We start from the raw sequence: 21,680 nt of genomic DNA, 5'->3' as shown, positions 1-21,680 counted from the left end.
GACGTGGCGGAGGGTGGGAGACTCAGACCGTGTTTGTGTTTTGAGAGAGAGAGAGACAGAGAGAGAGACAGACAGAGAGAGAGAGTGTGTGAGAGAGAGACTTGGTTCCTTTATGTGTTGTTCTTTAACATCTCTCCGCTGCCCTTACATCATTGATTCGTGGTGATCATAACCCGAGGTAAAGTGCTAGTGTTGTAACGTTATGATGATCAGTTGTCAGTGGGGTTAGCTTGTTGATGTTTTGGCTACACTGTAATGTCTAATGTTTTTGATTGTTGATATGACACGCTATTAAACATAACGTTGTACTATCGGATACGATTATCTAACCTTGAATTGACATGTAGCTCACATGGTTTTGGTCTGTTGGTGTCACATTAATCAGGTCAGTGGGTGGATTGCTAACGCTTAATGCTAACAGGCTAACGTAAATGTGAGGGGATCGGACCCAATTAGACCCTGAAACCACTAAAACAGGTGCTGGTCTGATATGGATCAACACACACAGCTGTACATCTACAGACGTTGTTTGGCTATGTGCCTGTGCCACATTGCAGCCCCGTTGTATTGTCAACATGCTAGTTAGCGGAATGACAACAACACGCTATGTAGCCGGTATTTATAAGCTAGCCGATAGCTATCAGCTACCCGATTGCTAAAAGCTATCTGGTAGCTGTCAGCTAGCCTATAGCTATCAGCTAGCCAGACAACAAAACAAACTGGAAAACGGCCTCTATAACTTCAACATAAATGCTAGCCTCGAGGTTTGATGTGGCTATGGGTTTATTATATCCGTGTTAACCTCTCAGACCTTATTGTTTATCAATGCTGTAATACGATGGTTGATTTACTTTTTTAAAAAAATCTTCATTTTGCTAACAACCAATTTATTTTGCGGCTGTCACAAATTAAGTTCTGGCCAATCAAATGGCTAACAATATGTATGGCCAAGGCGTTAATATTATTCACATTTTCTCTACACGTGTCAAGAGACACGTAGACAACGTTACATATATCTTTATTCAGTTGCATTATATATACATGTACATTGTACAAGAGTAACCACCAACTAACCATTGAGATACACTATCGACTTCCACAGAACTTCACAACAGTGATATGCACATGTGTTGCTTATGTTTGAATTACTCATAGGCTAGTCATTTAAAAAAAAAAAAGACATACAATGTTTTAACATCGTCCCTATAACTGGCTTTAAAAGGAAACCACAATGACATTAAATCACGATAACTATCTGACAGACCATTAAATTCCTATCTTATCACAGGTGGTGGAATATCACGTGTGTTTATAATTGTGAAGCCAATTATTTACGACGATGCCTAAAGCCCAGTTCAGACCAAAGATTCTCCTCGAATAGAGATCCTAGCAAACGTTTAATTAAAGGAGAATTACCCACATATTACTCTATTTTTCGCATTAAAAGTCTATTATCAATTAGAAATTTCAATATTTTGGTTATAAGGAAAAAATACAGATTGAATGTTTATTAGCTTGAGATGACCCAAGAAAATAACTAGTTGTCTAGTTGTTATTTCGTTATCATGCCTTTTATATTTGAAATATTTTTTGGCTTGTGTCTTCTCTTTCCTTTATTTAAATTCTTACTACATGTTCAACTACTGTATTAAGAAAGCAAATGTCTGCTCAAATGAAAATATCTCGACAGGAAGGTGAAAATGCATCCGGTCAAACATTTAAAATAATGCATGTTCTTTTCTTAATATTTTGCCTCTCACTGTTTAGCCAAGTCTGATACAGGACCCAAGGCGATCTGTTTAGATGGCCAATCGCGGAGGAGCTACGAGACCCAATGGGCCTAATTCGGCAAACAAGATTTGCCAGTTTAAGTTGGTCCTGCTCGGGGAGTCTGCGGTTGGCAAGTCCAGTCTTGTGCTTCGCTTTGTCAAAGGACAGTTCCATGAGTTTCAGGAGAGCACAATAGGAGGTAAGCCGCACACTATTTGATAGAACCTGGGAGGGGGTAAAATATTGAGTATGTGCTGACCTTTTCTGCTGAAACTTTTCCACATAATAGTTATGCAGCGATTTATGGAGTTTGTCGTCATAGCCATACTCTCCTTTTTTTTTCGTTCACCAATCTTCATTGAAATCTCAATGTCTTCTCTCTTTCTTCTCCAGCTGCGTTTCTGACCCAGACCGTCTGTCTGGATGACACGACGGTGAAGTTTGAGATCTGGGACACGGCCGGCCAGGAGCGTTACCACAGCCTGGCACCCATGTATTACCGGGGCGCACAGGCCGCCATCGTAGTCTACGACATCACCAACGAGGTACTTTCATGCCTTCACATTTTTATTTTATGAGATTTTATTCTCTTTTTTTTGTCGCAACGTATGTTGCATGCTCCTCGGCTCAGACTGTTCAACTACTAAATGAGGGCAATTGTATTTGGGGGGAAAAAAGGGAGACGCAAAGAACAGGGGAATTACTGACAAAGGGACATTTCCCAGATTCTACTCGCATGTCTCCCTAACAAAGTTACGTAGTTACGTGGTTCCAGTGCTGGCTGAGGTTACCTACAGCACTTTTGTCAACATTAGCTTACTACTTATCAGTGATTATCTTTTAGTACATGTACAGATACATTTACTTTATTGATCGACGTGTAATTTATTTGGTGCAAAATATGCTAAAGGTCTTTGCAAGGAGAAACTCTGAGAGATTCACTTCTAACAGGGAACCTCTCTCCCTCGTTCGCTGTGTGGTTGTGTGTGTCTATAGGAGTCCTTTGCTCGGGCTAAGAACTGGGTAAAGGAGTTGCAGAGACAAGCAAGCCCCAACATTGTGATTGCCCTGTCGGGTAACAAGGCTGACCTCGCCAGCAAGAGAACCGTAGACTTCCAGGTCTGAACAAATATTTGCCCCTCACCATTGTCTCATCAAGGATTTTCTTCTTTACTATTTAGTAATTTAGTCCTTTCTCATTGGCTTTGTGTAGACCCCTCGCACACATTTATATTTATTATTTTTTGTGGGCCGCAGTAGTTATATCCATACACATGTTTGGGCAATGATTTATATTTTGTGTGCGTGTATTTAATCTTAATATCTGCCTTTGTGTTTGTTATTGCTTGAAAGCAGCTGTCAAGCAAATATATAATTGGTGTGTTTTGACAGGAAGCCCAGTCGTATGCAGATGACAACAGTTTACTCTTCATGGAGACGTCAGCCAAGACCTCTATGAATGTGAACGAGATCTTTATGGCTATCGGTGCGTTTCACTGAATACTTACTTTTTTTTTTCTGATTGTACGTAATCTGCTTATTCCTTGAAGCTTGATGAATGGCTGTTGTACACTAGGGGTAATTGTTCAATATCATGGTTAATGGTCTGATTGGTATCCCATAGTTATTAAAGCAAGATTAGATTAAGATTAGTGATGAGTGATAAATTACACAAATATTGACGGCAGCGAAAAGGGTTTGTAGGGTATCATACCTTTTTTAGATGACCATAAGTTTAATGCAACGATGCTCAAGAGGTGGACTTTTTTTGAAATCATAAGCATATATAGATGTATGTAGATAGATTGATTGATAGATAGACAGACAGATAGATATCAACAAACTAACCAATACACAATATTTGTGAGTGTTCTCATTCATTTGCTATTTGTTTGCATGTGTATTTGTGTCTGTTTGCTCCTCAGCTAAGAGATTGCCCAAGAGCGAGCCGCAGCCGGTTGGGGCGACCGGCGGGCGTAACCGGGGTGTGGACCTGACGGAGGCAGCACAGCCGGCCAAGGCCCCGTGCTGCAGTACCTAACGTGTTACAGCTGCCGCTGCCGCTGCCTAACTCCCATCCAACACTCCTCTCGTCTAGTTGTAACTAACGCGACCCCCATTTTCCTCTCCTTCTCATCCATCCATGACCCAAAACGCCTCTGCACAGTTCCCAACCTGACTCGTCTGAGTCGTCTTTCCAACGATGGTCTGCACACAAGTCCTTCCAAACTCTTCTCTGCAGTAACCATTGCAATGGCCCGACTGTGAATTCAAAAAAGTGCACCCCTTCAGCTTTTCCATCCCTCTCTCTCCCTCACCCTACCAGTGTCTTTCGATTGTTTGACTGTTGCGTTTGGATATTGGCTCCGCCCTTGCCTTCTCTCTTACCTGTCTGTTTGTAATCCCAGGTGGAGCTGAGAGGCAAGGCACTGCTTATTTTCTCCAATATAATTGTAACTTTTTGGTTTGGTAAGAAGAGTTAACGCATGTATATTTAGGAGTGCTGAAGTGAAAAGAAAATGTAACATCTTTGAACTCTTGAGAAAAAAAAAAAAAGGAAAATTATGAAATACCTCTTGGCTTTAAAGTGCTCTCAACAGAATGGGAACATTTTTTTAAAATCCAAGACTTGCCCACCGATGTCTGGACAGACGCGGCACCAGGTTCTCCTGTTCTGCCTGCCGAGATCAAACATAGCACAGGGGTCCCCGGACCCTCCTTCCTAATGCCTTCACCAGCCCATCCATAAGGATCCATCCATTCCCCTCTTGTGTCTGCTTCCATGGTCCCTAGTGGAGTTGTGCAATGTCTCGCAGTGTTCCTCACTCTGACTTCAGTGTCTGCAAGGACCCTTAAGATGTGACATGATCCCCCCCCCTCAAATATCAACCTCTCTCGCACATGCTTGCACTCTTTCAAGAGACACAGGGAGTCCTTGAGTCTCACACCCATGCAGTGACGGCATCTGCTTGTCTCCTAATTATGCAACCCCACTTATCCACCGGTAGTTAGGAGAGGAGTGTACGACATGCACACCTTGCATCGACCGCTTTCCATAATTCTCCTCTAGACAGGTTCTGTAATGGGGGTCAGGCTGTTCACACAAGAGGCTCGACCGTTACTTGTCTCCATAATTTCTCCTTAAGCAGACCTTGGCTTGTTTTCTGACGAGTTCCTTGAAGTGTGCATCTTTTTTTTGCTGCCTGGTAAGATGATGACTAGGATGGTGTTGAGGCTTTGGGCATATTCCTACTTTGAGTCGAAAATAAGTTGTGATTTTCTTTTTTCTTTTTATAGAAGGTGCTTTAGACACTGCTGTGTGCCACCATATGCAGGGGTGACCTGGGATGTTCATATGGTAATTACTTACACACACACGCACTGACACGCGCACAGCCATTTGCACATGCAGATCCAACATGGAGACCGTAGAAACCCCTACCCTTCCTCTTCAATCCATTTTGAGACACCTTTGTACATAACACATGCATAAATAAACATACACACCCTGTTATCTATATATATATATATATATATATATATATATATATATAATTGTGCACAAACCTGCATTCGTTTCCTGCATTCTTCTCCCCCCCACCCCCCACACTGTTACATTAGACACACAAAATATCCAGTCAGTAACCTTTTTGAACGGTTTGTCTTACTCATGCCTTGCACTAATGACGCTCATGGATATATCTTGTCATAATTACAGCCAGTGTGATATAAATATATATATACATATATAAATAATATACTGTAAATAGGGTGTTGCAATGTAGTCTACTTTTTTTTCCAATTTGCAATTGATAGGACTAATGCTTGCTAGGGAGTTGTCCGGAAGTTCATTGAAAAAATGTAATACTTGTACAGTTTGTGGTTAAAAAACAAAACCGGTTTGGTCTAGGTGTGGAGTTTTGTTGCGATTATTATTTTTTTTCCCCACACAAATGGTTAAATTATAATCAATGGTGGTCTTTATAAATGTCTTTAATGCTATTAACAAAAACATGAAATAGCTTTTATGGTCTGTCTTGTACTTTTTCTCCCAAAAAAGAAAGAGATTATATTTCAACGTTTGGTCTTCTCCTTTGTTTGTTTAACGTCTTTCTCTCACATTTCACTATATTTGGTTCCCCTTTTTGGTATCAGACAAGCAAAGAGAACTTAAGATAAAACTTCACATCCAGAGTGGGAGGATGTAGTTTGCCAATAATGTCTGTATATTTCTGACTGTTGGAACAGTCTTCACCCAAGATCGAAGAGACACTGGTGCATCATGGGGAATAAAATTAACATGTAGTAGGGTATATATATATAAATATACGTCGTACGTATTTCGTTTTTTGCTGTGGACAATAAATTGCAGCCGAAAACATAAAAATGCAAGCATTTTACAAAAATGTATGTAATGACCAAATAAATACTGAAATAAATGTGATCATTCATTATTGAATTTGGGATTTTAATCTATGTGTGAGGGTAAGTCTGGGAGTGTGAAAATTAGCAAGCAAAGTGAATTTCCTCCTTGTGCTTCTAAAATAAATACTAGGAGTGTAATAAATCTTTCATTTGTCCTTGAGTTGAGGAACACTGTCTTTATAATCAATGTGATGACAGTTCTATCTTGCTTTAGTGATGTCTATAAGAGGTCAATGACGTGTCTTAACATGATTTATAACTAGAAAATGCATTTCCTGCAGAAAAAGTTGATTGCTGTAGTGCAAAGTGAGGTTGAATAATGTTTGAGTAAAGCCACATAGTTTACGACCTAAAGAAATGTTAAATGGCTTAAATCAAGTGAAGGATCTAAATGGGGTAAACATGCACAACATTTAAACATTTTAAAATGGTTGGAAACAAATAAAGTGAAGAGTTAAACAAATAGCTAATCTGATCCAAGTTTGAATATATTTGAGATAAAATATAGAATAGGTGAGCTGTTCCGAGTGTGTGTGTGTGTGGTACTTAGAAAAGTATGTTATTGACCTTATTCCTTCACATCTAGTTAATCGAAATAAGCTCACAAAAAGATTGAGGCTTATAACGTTGGACTCCTTTGAGTCTCTGCTTTCATATGGCATATCGTTTATGCATTGTTTTTAGCATTTAGTTGACTTCCATTGTAGATACAATAATATTTAAAAAATAGAATATCTTAGAAAGTTGGAATTGAGTGTCTAGGTGAAAAATTGTGGAAGGAGTAGGGTCCCGAAGTCTGTAGAAAGAAGGAATTTATGAATAAAGCTTAAGAAGAAAAATAGTTGAGTACTGCATGCAGCACTCACCTAATAGCATACTTTTCCAAGACTCACACTCTCTCTCTCTCTATCAGAATAGCACAGCTATTCTATATTTGATCTCAAATGCATTCAAACTCTTTCACTTGATCTATTTGTTTTACTCTTCGGTTTATTGGTTTCCAACCCTTTTATAGTTGGAAACCATAAAATGGTGTGCATTTAAATGGTGCGCATGTTTACATTGTTTACTCCATATAGGCTCTACTCAAATCCCTTCACTTAATTCATGCCATTCAACCTTCCTTTACGTCTAAGTGACTTAAGTAGCCTAAAACATTTATAGCCTCCCTTTGCACTACAGCACTGACAGCATTTTCTGCAGGAAATACTTTTTCTAGTTAAATATGAAACCTAATACTCATTTAAGGCTGATGACTGATTCATCAATGTGCATTGATTGCTTTTGAACAATGATTAAGTTATTTCCATCGTTACATTTGACCTTGAATTCCTGTAATAAACACATTTCTCTGACCTCTCCCCTATTATACTAGTAGATAGGCCGATCCCATTTAGCCCCCTAGTGGAAAAAAAGAGCCCTGCAGGTAAGAAATTAAAAACAAGGATGAGCGCCATGTCTGATCCTCCGGTTGTGTAATAGACAACCAAACACCAGAACTCTCTTCCCCCTCCCGGTGGGGATCCATGTGAAGGATGGCCGAGAGTGCGGGGATACAACAGGGTTCTCCTGCCGTCGGGGCTGCGGGCTCGGCCCCGGCCGCCCCGGGAGCCGGGGGGACGGCGGGCTCGGGCTCGGCCGCCCCAGCAGCGGGGACTGAGGGCTCGGGCTCGGTCCCCGCAGCCCCGGGAGCCGGGGGAGTGACGGGCTCGGGCTCGGTCCCTGCTGCCCCGGGAGCCGGGGGGACGGAGGGCTCGGGCTCGGTCCCGGGAGCCGGGGGGACGGAAGGCTCGGGCTCGGTCCCGGGAGCCGGGGGTACGGAGGGCTCGGGCTCGGTCCCGGGAGCTGGGGGGACGGAGGGCTCGGTCCGGGGGACGGAAGGTTCGTTCCGGGGGATGGAGGGCTCGGTCCCCGCGGTGGGCTCCGCTAGGATCGCTGTGAAGAAGGCGCAGCTCCGCTCCTCACCTCGGCCCAAAAAACTGGAAAAACTCGGAGTGTATTCCTCCTGCAAAGTATGTGATTTTAGATTATACGCGATCATGGTAGATGTTTTGGAAGTGTTCTTCTTCTTTAAACCCCTTTTTTCATGCTGGGCAGCGACAGTTTGTAAATTGCAAACGCAGCAGAGGAAGCCATTGGCGTACCATATTTATTTTCATTTTGCTTACATACAGAAATGATAAAATAAAATAAAATACCGATTATGCATTACACTGCCAATGGGATGAGCCCCCTCCCCCCCCTACATCCGTCAGCCTCCTAGTCTTTACTCGTCTCTCTCTCTTGACGGGGGGTCGAAGGAAGTAAACACTGGTTTGGCGCTCAGTCAGCTCCTTGTGAGTGTTGTTAACCTGTGTTTGTGCACTGTTGAACAACACCAGTTCATTCCACTATGAAGCGGCGTTGTCTGCGTATCGTCTTCTAAACTTGTGTTTGCATATCGCATTTTAACGAGTTCTTAAATATCTGCAGAGAAGAGATAGCGTCTTTGTTTTGACAGGGTGACAGCTGCTGGAGGGGGGCGGAGTGTGTTGACGTTTTAAGGCGCATGCTCTGTGCGCAGGCCAGGCTGCCCTATAGACACACTGCTGCTTCTCTGTGCGCCAGGCCAGGCTGCCCCAGCGACAGAAACAGGGCTGCTGCTCAGGGCTCATGCTATACCCACCTCAGAGCTCACACTATACCCACCTCAGTGCTCACTCTACACCCTACAACCACCTCAGAGCTCCCCCTACACCCACCTCAGTGCCCACCCTAAAGGGCTGATTACGGTCCCACGTTCCTGCAACGCAAGGGGGTTACGGACCCTTTACGTCCTTGCAGATCCTCCCTTGCGTCCACCGCAAGGGCCTGACGTGCGGCTCTCAAAAATGTTAACCTTCCGTCGAGGCGACGAAGCAGCAAGGGCTGTGATTGGTCGGCTTACTAAAACCTGACGTAGAACCATAAAGATTCACGACTGTGTCGAAGCGTCTGCGTGGTTATTGCGTTGCGGGAACGAGGGACCATAATCAGCCCTTAACATCCACATCAGTGCTCACCCTACCCCAACCTCAGTGCTCAACCTACCCTCAGCTCAGTGTTCACCCTACCCCCAGCTCAGTGCTCACCCTACACCCTACAACCACACCTCAGTGCTCACCCTACCCCCACCTAACAGCTCACCCTACACCCTACACCCACCTCAGGGCTCACCCTACCCCCACCTAACAGCTCACCCTACCCCCAGCTCAGTGCTCACCTTACCACAACCTCAGTGCTCACCCTACCCCCAGCTCAGTGCTCACCCTACCCCCAGCTCAGTGCTCACCCTACACCCACCTACCAGCTCACCCTACACCCTACCCCCACCTAACAGCTCACCCTACACCCACCTCAGTGCTCACTCTACACCCACTTCAGTGCTCACTCTACACCCTACACCCACCTCAGTGCTCACCCTACACCCACCTCACAGCTCACCCTGCACCCACCTTAGAGAATCCCTCCCAAAATGTAAGGTGGAACGGCTCAAAGATTTCCCTGAAACGTTGTCTATCCTATATCCTGCTGTGAACTACACTCAGCGTACCAAGGTTGTAAACACCTCTCCCCCCCATCTTTCTGCCAATGCGCAGGCTGAAGGGGCTTGTAAGTGCAATGGCTGGAAAAGTCCAAACCCTCCTCCTACACCACCGAGGACCGACCAACAGTCGAACGCCGTCAACTTGCAGGACCCCTGTCGAAGCTGCTCACACACTCTTGGTATGTTTCAACATAGACCAAAACATGGCCTCAATTGACTACACAAGTAGCTAGTAATTAAAGCGGTCCTTTCTTTAAAAAAGGGTTGTGTACATTATTTGTGTGATCTGTTTGTCAGGTGACCATGTGACTCACCTGGAGAACGTTTCGGAGGACGAGATGAACCGACTGCTGGGCATTGTGCTGGACGTGGAGTACCTGTACACTTGTGTGCACAAAGAGGAGGACGCAGACACCAAACAAGTGTACTTCTCCCTCTTCAAAGTGAGCATCTGTTACGCCGCCCAAAAATAACATGGAAAAAAATGTCCATTCCTGCCTGTTAGTGTCTTGGAGATGACAACTTACACACCTGTTTCCTGCTTTGTCTCTCTCCCTCCCTCCCTCCCTCTGCCAACAGCTTCTAAGGAAGTCCATTCTCCAGATGGGGAAGCCCATGTTGGAGGCCCACGATAATCCTCCCTTTGAGAGACCCAGCATAGAGCAGGCAAGAACATGCAAACACATGCCCACAGTTGTTCCTGACACACAAAACGGGAACCAGGCCCATCCAGACCATCTCCACTCAACACTATACTCATACAATTCAGTTTATCTCAAAGCTTATTAGGTATCTTATCTTCTCTGTGGTCTCTTGTATAGGGCGTGAACAGCTTTGTGCAATACAAGTTCAGCCACCTTCCGTCGAAGGAGCGGCAGACCATCGTGGAGCTGGCCAAGATGTTCCTGAACCAGATCAACTACTGGCAGCTGGAGACACCGTCCCAGAGACGGCAGAGGGGGCCCAACGAGGACGCTGCTGGTTACAAAGCCAACTACACCAGGTACCACACTCCTGCCTGCACCCAGAGAGCAGAGTTGATCTATGCTGTTAGGGTAAAAAGGGCTCTAGTGTTTTCTTCTGAACATCACGGACCACTTTGATAATGGACCGAAATACATCGGACAGTTAAGTCCATGCCCAAAAAATATTTGTACATTTATTTTGGGGTTATAAATGGTGAAGACACACTTATACACAAACTTTAGACACCCTATTGATTCGTTAACCAGTACTAACTCCATTGGGACTTTCCAGACGGATGTTGAGTTGGTTAAAAGGATGTGTGGGAATGCAGTACAACTGAGAGTTTTTCCGGACCTTTCTGAAATGTGCTCACAGACAAAAAAAACAACAACTTTGGATAGCCTTGTTGTCCAGGTGACTCCCAGCTGGAAGGTATTTTAGTTTCAACTGCCTGATGTTTGCTGTGTACATTAGGGGTGTAACGATACATGTATTCGTATTGAACCGAATCGGTACCGACGTCACGGTTCGGTGCATGGATTTACACAGAGAATACACGGTATAAAATTAAATAAAACTGGCGTGCAAATTAATGTCGTGTAATGCCGAACGATCTGCGGTCTTCAGAGACAACTGAGATGCCTGAAAGGGTGCAGGCAAGTTCGAGCTACACACCCAGTTTGGTGATTGGCGAAACGGTGAAAGCCTTGTTTATTGAAGAAAATGTTGCACAAAAGTTTGCCGTCCTTCTTGGACGTCCTACATGGTTGATCTTTGCTCATTGTGCGCGTTCTTCTTTTTCCTTGGATTTATTAGGAGGCTACACTATGTCGGGCTGCTATGAGGTCACAATGCTAACGTAGCTGCCGCGGCTATCGCAATCCGGTTTAACCCCCCCCCCCCCCCACCATAAGGGTACTGTCAGCGGTGGAAACGCGAGCCGTAACTGAGCTGCGCCGAAACGCACCTTCACTGTTCCACCAAGCCGCACCGAACCGACCCACACCCTCCGGTGGAAATGCGCAAATTCTGTGTACTTTGCAGATTCATACATAAGACATGCTGAATTTTCAGTTTTATAACTGATTGTCTTATCTGGAGTTGATGTGGGGTACTTATTGTTTACTGTTTACATCTTAGATTACACAGTTCAGGCTGTTGCAGCTAGCTCAGTGGAGAGACAGTATGGCACTAGGTGGTACAACCTGAGACAATAAAAAAGAATTGCCTTCTGCATTTTTGTTTTTCCTTTTCCCTTCATTGTACCGAACTCGTACCGAACCGTGATGTCTGAACCGAGGTATGAACCGAAGCGTGACTTCAGTGTATCGGTACACCCCTAGTGTACATACCGATGCCTCAGTCTTGACACATCATCAGTGATCTGCCTGGAATCATCAGACGTTTCGGGTCTCAACATAGTACGCCCTCCTCTAGGTGACCCAGCCGGGGCTGATCTGACCCCAGCTTGTGTTGAGGTGGCTAGATAGCTACCATGACTCCATGGGTCCCCTCTTTTGAGCCACAGCCATCTTGAGGCCCTCTCTGCCGCAGCGGTGGTACGGCGGATGGCTCTCCTCCTTCTCTCTCCCTCAATGCCCAAACTGCTGAAGGCTCTGGTCGGGCTGCAAAACCCCTGCATCCAACCTCCACCGGGAGACACCTTGCTCTCCAACCAGCCTGCTGAAGGTCACTGACTAGTCCCGCGTACTTGGATAGCTCTCAAAGGCTTCTTCCAGGCGGTCTTCTCATCTCTGCTCCCCAGCTCTGACAAAGACAATGGTTTTCTTGGAGGGTCGGAACCGCATGCCTTTCGCTGATGACTTCAGCGGTACCGTCCATCTCCAAGTGCCCTGGTGCAGCAGCAGGATGTGTTTGAGGGTTCCTCGTTTGGAACACAACGGGCATGCTGGTGTCTCGGCTAAGCCCCATGTGTGCAGGTTTGATGGGCTTGGAAGTACATCATATACTTCCTGGATGAGGAATTTAATGCGGTGAGGCTCGGCTTTCAAAAGCTCAGCCCAGGTCACTCTCGTCTAAACTGCGTTCTCCTATCTTGTCCAAGATCCCTGTTGCTTCATTCCCACTTCCTTGACGGTCCTTGTTCCTTCAACTGCAGCTCTCACCTCCTCCTGAACAAGGCGGCGGAGTTGGAAAGGAGACTAGCCCAGATCTGCTAATGTGACCACTCCCACCATGCTCCTTTGACGCATCCTTGCCTCTGCCTCTTGAACTGCGACCTCTGCCCTCAACTTCCTTCCATTCAGATCACGTGAGTCCTTGTACTGAACAACTTCTCTAGCTCTTGTTACCTTAAACTCCTCCAAGGATTTGAAGGGCAGTTGCAGTTTATTGGTGTTCCAGTAGAGTGCGAGGCTGCTCAGGCTCCTCGGTTATCCAAGCCATCTCCGGAGGTGGCTACTTACCCTCCTCTCTAAGGTCTCCACTGTTGAGATGGGGACTGCATGGACAAGGAGGGGCCAAAGGATCCTTGGAAGAATGCCGTGTTGGTATATCCATGCTCTGAACTTTCCAGGTCGGCCTAACTTGTCCACGGATTTCAACCAGCCATCCAACTCAGTGCAGGTCGACTGAATAGATTTTGTTTCTCTCAGAGAGCTGTCAAAAACCTTGCCTAAGCTCTTGAATGGCTTCTCTGAGATGGTTGCGATGGCTGTGCCTGTGATGTTAAAGCGGAACTTGTCTTCCACCTTTCCTATCCTCAGCACCATAGACCTTGATTCTGTCATGACTGTGAGGTCATCCATGAATGCCCTGATGGAGGCTTGCCGTTGACCTGATTTCGATAGGGGCCCGCTGCACTCTGGCTCAGCAGACTTGGTGAGCATGTTCATGGCTAGGCAGAATAGTGTCACAGAGATCGTGCACCCTGTGATGATACCAATCCCAACCTTGTGCCAACGAGATGTTATTGCTCCTGAAGAAACCCCTCATCCTGAAATTGGTGTAGTAATTAGCAATGAGGTCTCCACACTTGCTTGGGACACGATATTTTGTCAATAATCAACTTGTGTGGAATGGAGCCAAATGCATTTGCCAGGTCAATCAGCAGTAGTAACAGGTTCCCCTTGTTCTCTCTTGCCTCCCTAATCAGGGACTGTAGGTGTTCTGTTCAAGGTAGGTACACAGCCGTTTGGAAACAGTGCTGAGGGACATCTTTGCCTCGACACACAGTAGGGAGATGATGCGGAACTGGTCTAGTTGGGTGGAGTTTTCCTCCTTCGGGATCCACACCCCTTCAGCTACTCTCCATTGATCTGGGATCCTCCTTCTTCTCCAGAAGACTTGCAGGATTTTCCACAGACGCAGCAGGAGTTTGGGACAGTTCTTATACACTTTGTATAAAGTGCCACTCAGTCCTGGAGCGGAGCTTGCCCTTGCTTTGCGGACGACCTCCCTGACTTCCTTTAGCTGCAGCTCTGACATGTCAAACGCAGGCATAAGGTGCATGTTCGCACCTTATGTCGCTTTGGATAAAAGTGTCTGCCAAATGACTAATCTCTTTCAACCATCATCAAGACCACCTCCTTTTTGATAAATATAAATGATTCAATTATAACATAAGTATAATCTTTTTATAAAAATCGATATATATATAGCGATATATATGTTTGTCTTTTTTTTTATGTGATGCACTCTTCCTTCCAGGTGGCTGTGCTACTGCAACGTGCCTCAGTTCTGCGACAGTCTCCCCCGCTATGAGACCACGCAGATCTTTGGCTGCACACTGCTGCGCTCCGTCTTCACCGTGATGAGGAAGCAGCTGCTGGAGCAGGCCCGGCAGGAGAAGGATAAGCTGCCTCCCGAGAAACGCACCCTCATCCTCACACACTTTCCCAAGTAGGAGATCACACTCACACACACATCTTTGCACACTTTCCCAAGGCGAACACACACACACACACACACACACACACACACACACACACACACACACACAGACACACACACACACACCACACACACACACACACACACACACACACACACACACACACACACACACACACACACACATCCTCACACACTTCCCCAAGAAGGAGATCAATCTCACAAGCACACATCTTCACACACTTTCCCAAGTAGGATATCATACACACACACACACACACACACGCACACACAACACACACACACACACACGCACGCACACACACACACACACACACACACACACACACACACACACACACACACACACACACACCACACACCACACACACACACACACACACACACACACACACACACACACACACACACACACACACACACACACACACTTCTTCTCACTCTTCCCCAAGGAGGAGATCCCACACATACTCAGACAGGACAATGAAAAATTTTCATTTCATATCATTCATTCAGCCAACCCTGGTGTTTGTTGATTATTTACAAGTTATAGGCGGCTTGTACATATCTCATTTAGTTATTTTCAATTATGGAACAGTATAAGTTAGGAATATGTATTTTATTTGATAATTTTCTCAAGCTCTGAGGGGTATTCTCAGGTCACACATCTTCCTTATATTTAGCATTGTCATACAAATTGAAATGATTTATCTGTGGACTAACGGGAACTACTTCAAGTACGACCAGCTGCTATGAAGTTTAGTTGAGGTCACTTTTAGGTAACTCCAGCAGAGTCACTGTTTTATTCTAAAACAAGGGAATGCATTGTGGAGCTGCGACGACATTATTGTGTTTACCTCTGGCCTAGATTCCTGTCTATGCTGGAGGAGGAGGTGTACAGCCACAGCTCCCCCATCTGGAGCCAAGAATTCCTGTTGGGATCCACGGGACTACAGATCCCTATCCACACAGGTCGGACCTGCACCAACAACCCCATGCAATCAGGAACAGAAAAACAAGAAAGCTTGATTCTGAATACTGAACTGTGTGATGTATTTCCTGAGGATACACACACCACCTGCATGCAGCAGTAGCATACTTGGAGTAATGACCGGATATAAGAAACATTTAGATGATTTAATGTTTAACCTTTAGTATTAACCAGTTAAAGATCTTCTTAACGGTCAACAGGTTAACAATGGACGTCCCTACCTACTATGTTGATTGCTTATGCTATCTTGTAACAGTTTCCTTATGACGATCCTGTGAGTGTTAAAATAGTCTTGTGTCCAAGGGTCAGCAATGAGATCTATACAGACAAATTAAAGCCAGTATCTATGTCTGTAAAACGATTAAGTGTGTGGTACTTTCTCAACATTAGGCCATATGCAAAATAAACATTAACGAAGGGCACATCAGTACATATTTATTTGGTTTAATTACAGTTTACGTGGAAAAAGCCGGTTGCAAGCAGTACAATGCTATTATAGAAAGTACGACACATCTAAATGAATTAAGCGTAGACGTAAATAAAAAGAGGCACTACAAAAATCTACAAAAGACGCTATGCTCCGCTGTTTCATACTGCTGTTTCATACTGCGTATATTCTGAGCAAAATCAGCTACATTTCGTAGATGGAAACCTGGATCAGAGTCCTTGGTCTCCAGCCATTTCAATCCAGTCTCCAAACCCTCTATTGCTTCCCTCACTTTCGGGGAGGCTCAGTTCTTCCTATAATATTACTTGTGTGAATGTGGTTAATATTTTTAAGCTCTAGGGAAACATTTCTAATTATACCGTGCCCAAAAATTTGGGTCCAAGAATTATAGTGGAAGTCGCGTTAGATCGATGCACGTTATATCTAAGGTATGTTCGACCTGCAAGCACTCTGCCCGCACGGGCACTGTGCTCTTCTCCCCAACACTGACTCTGGACCTGTTCTCCAGTCAGGCAGGGTGATCTCATGTGTTTCAAGGGAGTGACTTTGGGAGAGGCCTGTAGTAGTTTTTGGTTTGAGACTTTCTAGCTTACACTGGCTGGTTCCTCAAAATTTTTAACACTTACTTGAACAGACTTATCTTGTGTTGCAGTGATCAGTGCATCCCCGGTGGCCAGACCGCTGTACTACAGTCCCAGTCCCATCCAGGTGGAGATTGCGAGCTGTGGCAGCGTTAGTCCTGCGAGGAAGATGGTGTCTCTACTGGAGATGAGCACAGGTACTCGTAATGACCAGGAGCTATGACGAACATACATATGAGATGATTCAGAAATATTTGAAGCGTGGGCACAACATTAAACTTTTAATTGTTTTCCATCAGTAGTTTTTTGTGAACTGATACATTTCTCACACACTCTCCAGTTTGTTTGTTGGCTCATATTGCAACAACTAGCTTATAGCTTAAAAAGCTGGATGTATCTGTAGTCAATGCTGATTGACAGTGATGCTAAAAGGCTTGCCATCAGTACCTGGTAAATGGACTGCGTTTACAATATTGCTTAACATTCACCCATTCACGGCGGAGTCAACCATGCTTATCGGGAGCAATAAGGGTTAGGTGCCTTGCTCAGGAACACTTCGACACTCAGCTAGGAGGTGCCGGGGTTCGACCTAGCAACCTTGCGGTTACCAGTAAACCCGCTCTACCTCCTGAGCTACTGCCTCCCACAGTATCTCTGTCTTTGTAACATATAATCGTACTATCGACCCTGCCAAAACCCCTCCCACGTTAGCCACCCAGCAGGTGAGCTTTATTGAGTTATTTTAAATCTGTGTCCCACCTACTCATTGGGAGGGGCTCCATCTTACAAATTGTGCCTTTAACTATCGTCTCCTTATATTTCTAAGAAAGAAAAAAGATGTGTCTGTTTTGTTCTCTGTGTAGTTGGAGAGAAGCGTAAGCCTTCGGAGCCCCTCCCCCACGAGGACGCCAAGAGGCAGAGAGTGGTTGGAGACATCCCCCAGGAGCTGATCAACGAGGTCATGGCCACCATCGCCGACCCCGCCGCCATCCCAGAGGTAACCAGGGACTGGGGACTTCCCCTTAGCTCCTTCGACAATTACATTTATTAACCAAAGCCTTGTTTTGTTTCTGCCCAAACTATTGATGATGTTGATTCACTACATTCAACGCAATACATATAATAATACGTATTATTCCAGAATAAACACCAATAACCATATGGGACTACAATAGTAAATGATTCTGTGGATGAACAGTGGCCCGCCCGGTTTTGGTCATGAAGAACACGTCCTCTTCCTCAGACCAACCTGCTGTCAGCGCACTCTGCGCGTGACGAGGCAGCGCGGCTGGAGGAGCGCAGGGGGGTGATCGAGTTCCATGTCATCGGGAACTCGCTGAACCAGAAGCCCAACAAGAGCATCCTGATGTGGCTGGTAGGCCTCCAGAACGTCTTCTCCCACCAGCTGCCCCGCATGCCCAAGGAGTACATCACCCGGCTGGTGTTCGACCCGTGAGTGGACTGCCAATTTCACGTTGAGCTCATCTGTGAGGGGTTAAGAACAGATAGTTCTGGATCCATCCCACACGGGACTTCTCTGTATGCTTTGCACATTAGGAAAAGCCGACTTTATCTTGGTCTATGGATTTGTCCATCTTAATCTTAAGCTATTTATCTATATCTCTAAAACGAATATATAATTCCAAGGTCAGGAAACAGGTTAGTTAAAACCCACACACTCTAAGCTAACATCTCAAGGATGTCATTTATTTTCCTGCGGTTCAGCAGTTATATGATTTGCCATACTCGTATGTATCTTCTTATACCTCCATGTGTCGACATTATAAAGTGGAACTTTAACTTCCTCTTTTCACAGGAAGCACAAGACACTGTCGCTGATCAAGGATGGCCGAGTGATCGGAGGGATCTGTTTTCGGATGTTTCCCTCCCAGGGCTTCACCGAGATCGTCTTCTGCGCTGTTACGTCCAATGAGCAGGTCAAGGTGAGGCGAAGCCCCGCCCTCTGTGCTGTTCATCTCTGATTGGTGAGTTTGGACTTGTTGTTAACCTTTCTGTTGTGCAGGGTTATGGCACCCATCTGATGAACCACCTGAAGGAATACCACATCAAGCATGACATCCTCAACTTCCTCACCTACGCAGACGAGTACGCCATCGGATACTTCAAGAAGCAGGTCGGATCCTATCCATCAAATGCATATTGATCACACACACACACACACGTCTGCTCATCCAAAACAGATACAATTCTGTCTCTCTCTCTCCCACTCTGCCTTGTCTCTCAGCCTTGTCTCTCTCTGCCTTGTCTCTTGCTCACGCTGCCTTGCCTCTCTGTCCCTCCCACTCTGGCTCTCTCTCAGACTTGTCCGTCTCTCGCTCTCTCTATCTCTTTCTCTCAATCTCTCTGCCTTGTCTCTCTCTGTCATCAGGGTTTCTCTAAAGACATAAAGGTTCCCAAGGCGAAGTACGTGGGCTACATCAAGGACTACGAGGGGGCCACACTCATGGGCTGTGAGCTGAACCCAAGCATTCCCTACACAGAGTTCTCTGTCATCATCAAGAAACAGAAAGAGGTGTGTGTGTGTGTACATGGGTCGGCAGAATAAACCTCCCAAATGTTCTCCGCTCTTTTCGGATGGAACTTTTTGTCACCTGTCTTTTTAAACACTGGCTCTCTCCATCCCTCAGATCATCAAGAAGCTGATGGAGAGGAAACAGGTGCAGATCAGGAAGGTGTATCCGGGGCTTTCCTGTTTTAAGGAAGGAGTCCGGCAGATTCCTATCGAGAGCATCCCAGGAATACGTGAGCTTCCCTCTTCCTCTCATGCATTGTGTATTGTGACTACTCTTCATCTAGTGAAGGCTGTGCCAATGATATTCAATTATTTAAACCAACAGGTGAAACTGGATGGAAACCCATGGGCAAAGGCCAAGGGTAAATGGGATTTGAGTTTATACACCTGTAGACACTACTTGTTCAGAACATCATGTAGATATAACCGTTCCCATATTCAGCTGATGTTTCAATCTGACTCGTTTTGCTTTGGTTTGTTGTAGGAAGGAGCTCAAGGATCCAGACCAATTGTACAGCACTCTGAAGACCATCCTCCAACATGTGAAGGTGAGGGAGCTTCACATTTATTTATACTGTAGATAATTTACAGACAAGCTCTTATTTAAATAGTTCAGGGTATATGCAGGAATCCTAGAGATGAATTTACTACCTTTTACTACCTTTTTTATTACCTCCACAATATTTATTTCTACCAACACGACCTCAAGCAGCGGGGCGGGGGGTATGCTAAGCACCACTTACTACTTACTATAAGGTATAAATGTGACACTGCCGCGATCCCTGTAGCCCTAGTGCTGCTGCTGCTAGCACCGCAAAACAACGACATAGAGAGTAGAGGTCTGCACTCCTGCGGGACGCGACACAAAATAGTGAAGCTCGGGACAAAAAAATGAAAGCTCATTGCGGGGGCGGGCGGGATGATAGAGGTGCATTTGCGGATGCCGGATGATACACTGCACTCCCGCAAATCAAATATGAGGGTAAAGTAAAATATACAAATTATCATGAAGCCCTCATCAATAAGCAAAACCTACTTTTCCAACAACTTTTCCTTCATGGTCGAAGCAGCAGCTGATTCTTTTACCTTTCATTTTTTTAATATGTGACTGTTTCGTGTTTCAGTTACTGAGGCCTATTTAATGTTTTGTATGGTTGAAAACATGCAGGCTTACCAATAAATATGTTACCAATACTGGTAGCCTAATGAATTATGGCAACCAGGCTACTCAGTTCAGGTCCTGTTAGCACCGTATACTGTATTTTTTAGGCTAGATGAAGTTAAAACATGTAAACAGATATTAAGCAAAAAAATGGAAACTCATTTTATATTGAGGTGGTGGTGAAAAATGTACTACCAAGTCAAATTGCGTGTTACCTTTTACTACCTTTCGAGGGCCTTAATTTTTTATTTTATTTTTTACTACCTTTTACTACCGCGCAGACAATAATAAATTGTCTTGGCTACACAAATGAAATGTTCTGTTGTGTTCTAGAGTCACCAGAACGCTTGGCCCTTCATGGAACCTGTGAAGAAGACGGAGGCTCCTGGGTACTACCAAGTGATCCGCTTCCCCATGGGTACGTACGGGATAGTCCGCCATGTCTGCTCAGAACTAACACAGCTCACCCTGTCTTGTGTTCAGTGGGTAGGATCGGGGAGCCTCATTAGAAAGTGCAGCCATCTGTGGTGTTTCTTCTCCAACAGACCTGAAGACGATGAGCGAGCGTCTGAAGAGCCGATACTACGCCACTCGCAAGCTCTTCATGGCCGACATGCAGCGCATCTTCACCAACTGTCGGGAGTACAACCCGCCCGAGAGCGAGTACTACAAGTGTGCCAACTTACTGGAAAAGTTTTTCTACACCAAATTAAAGGACGCGGGGCTCCTTGAGAAGTAAACACAAACTATCTTGAATTCTAGACCCTCACCAGGACTGGTTTCTATCCAGAGACTGAGGACTGATCTTGGCATTCAAACGGTTTTGTGATTATCGACAAGATGAGAGGGTTTCTCATGTTTGGGTCTCAGAACACAGCTGTGTGACACTAAAGTTCACACAGCAGGGACAGCCCCCTCTCAGGGGCCAAGGCTGTCTCCAGTAGGCTGGGATTGTTGCCAAACTAGTAATGTTGCTTGCCATGTGACGCCTAGAACAAATTGGAAAAGGACAAATGACGAAAAGCCGTGTGATTTGATGCGCCGATGGCCATGCAGCTAGCAGTACTTTCCATCGAAACAAAAAGTTAAGAGTGGCTTTAAGTGGAAATCATTTCAGCCATGTCAAGTTGTCAGAGCGATGTTGGTAAATCGAACCAGCCTTTCCGCCCTCCCCCAGCAAAAAGTTTAGGTAATGTTTTAATAAGGCTCTCTGCTTCCCGCCTTCTTGTTAGTTTAGAGACGCTGAACTCCCGAGACTAACGAATAACAAATTCAAGTTTCAAAGACGCACCTTACGCTCTCTTTGTGTCAGTCTATCAGTGACTCCTTCCATTCCACTGTACCTCTCTGTTGACTCAGGTATAGA

General features: G+C 45.2%; 2 protein-coding genes across 2 annotated transcripts; both read left to right on the top strand.

The window, feature by feature from the left end:
- On the top strand, positions 1-5,732 carry LOC130375504 (ras-related protein Rab-5A). Its single transcript, XM_056582462.1, has 6 exons — positions 1-178; positions 1,768-1,969; positions 2,164-2,315; positions 2,767-2,889; positions 3,163-3,256; positions 3,696-5,732. The coding sequence occupies exons 2-6, from the start codon at positions 1,804-1,806 to the stop codon at positions 3,809-3,811; spliced, it is 651 nt and encodes a 216-aa protein (XP_056438437.1). The 5' UTR covers positions 1-178; positions 1,768-1,803; the 3' UTR covers positions 3,812-5,732.
- A 1,846-nt stretch (positions 5,733-7,578) lies between these two features.
- On the top strand, positions 7,579-21,186 carry kat2b (K(lysine) acetyltransferase 2B). The gene is made up of 18 exons (XM_056582461.1): positions 7,579-8,207; positions 9,813-9,939; positions 10,058-10,203; positions 10,340-10,426; positions 10,582-10,763; positions 14,396-14,587; positions 15,468-15,571; positions 16,691-16,816; positions 17,483-17,616; positions 17,863-18,071; positions 18,436-18,562; positions 18,643-18,753; positions 19,009-19,152; positions 19,268-19,382; positions 19,478-19,514; positions 19,637-19,700; positions 20,648-20,732; positions 20,860-21,186. Exons 1-18 carry the CDS (start codon positions 7,731-7,733, stop codon positions 21,051-21,053), a joined length of 2,661 nt encoding a protein of 886 aa, XP_056438436.1. The 5' UTR covers positions 7,579-7,730; the 3' UTR covers positions 21,054-21,186.
- Positions 21,187-21,680: the final 494 nt, after the last annotated feature.

Source organism: Gadus chalcogrammus, chromosome 22 (genome assembly GCF_026213295.1).
Source record: "Gadus chalcogrammus isolate NIFS_2021 chromosome 22, NIFS_Gcha_1.0, whole genome shotgun sequence".
NCBI lineage: Eukaryota > Metazoa > Chordata > Actinopteri > Gadiformes > Gadidae > Gadus > Gadus chalcogrammus.
This window is presented reverse-complemented; position numbering and strand designations above follow the sequence as displayed.

Bases quoted from the DNA above. Each gene is read 5' to 3' on its own strand.
- kat2b (XM_056582461.1), top strand. From the start codon at position 7,731: ATGGCCGAGAGTGCGGGGATACAACAGGGTTCTCCTGCCGTCGGGGCT. The intron at 10,427-10,581 runs GCAAGAACATGC...TCTCTTGTATAG, and splicing joins AGAGACCCAGCATAGAGCAG to GGCGTGAACAGCTTTGTGCA. The intron at 19,383-19,477 runs GTGAGCTTCCCT...TTAAACCAACAG, and splicing joins CGAGAGCATCCCAGGAATAC to GTGAAACTGGATGGAAACCC.
- LOC130375504 (XM_056582462.1), top strand. From the start codon at position 1,804: ATGGCCAATCGCGGAGGAGCTACGAGACCCAATGGGCCTAATTCGGCA. The intron at 2,316-2,766 runs GTACTTTCATGC...GTGTGTCTATAG, and splicing joins TCTACGACATCACCAACGAG to GAGTCCTTTGCTCGGGCTAA. The intron at 2,890-3,162 runs GTCTGAACAAAT...GTGTTTTGACAG, and splicing joins AGAGAACCGTAGACTTCCAG to GAAGCCCAGTCGTATGCAGA.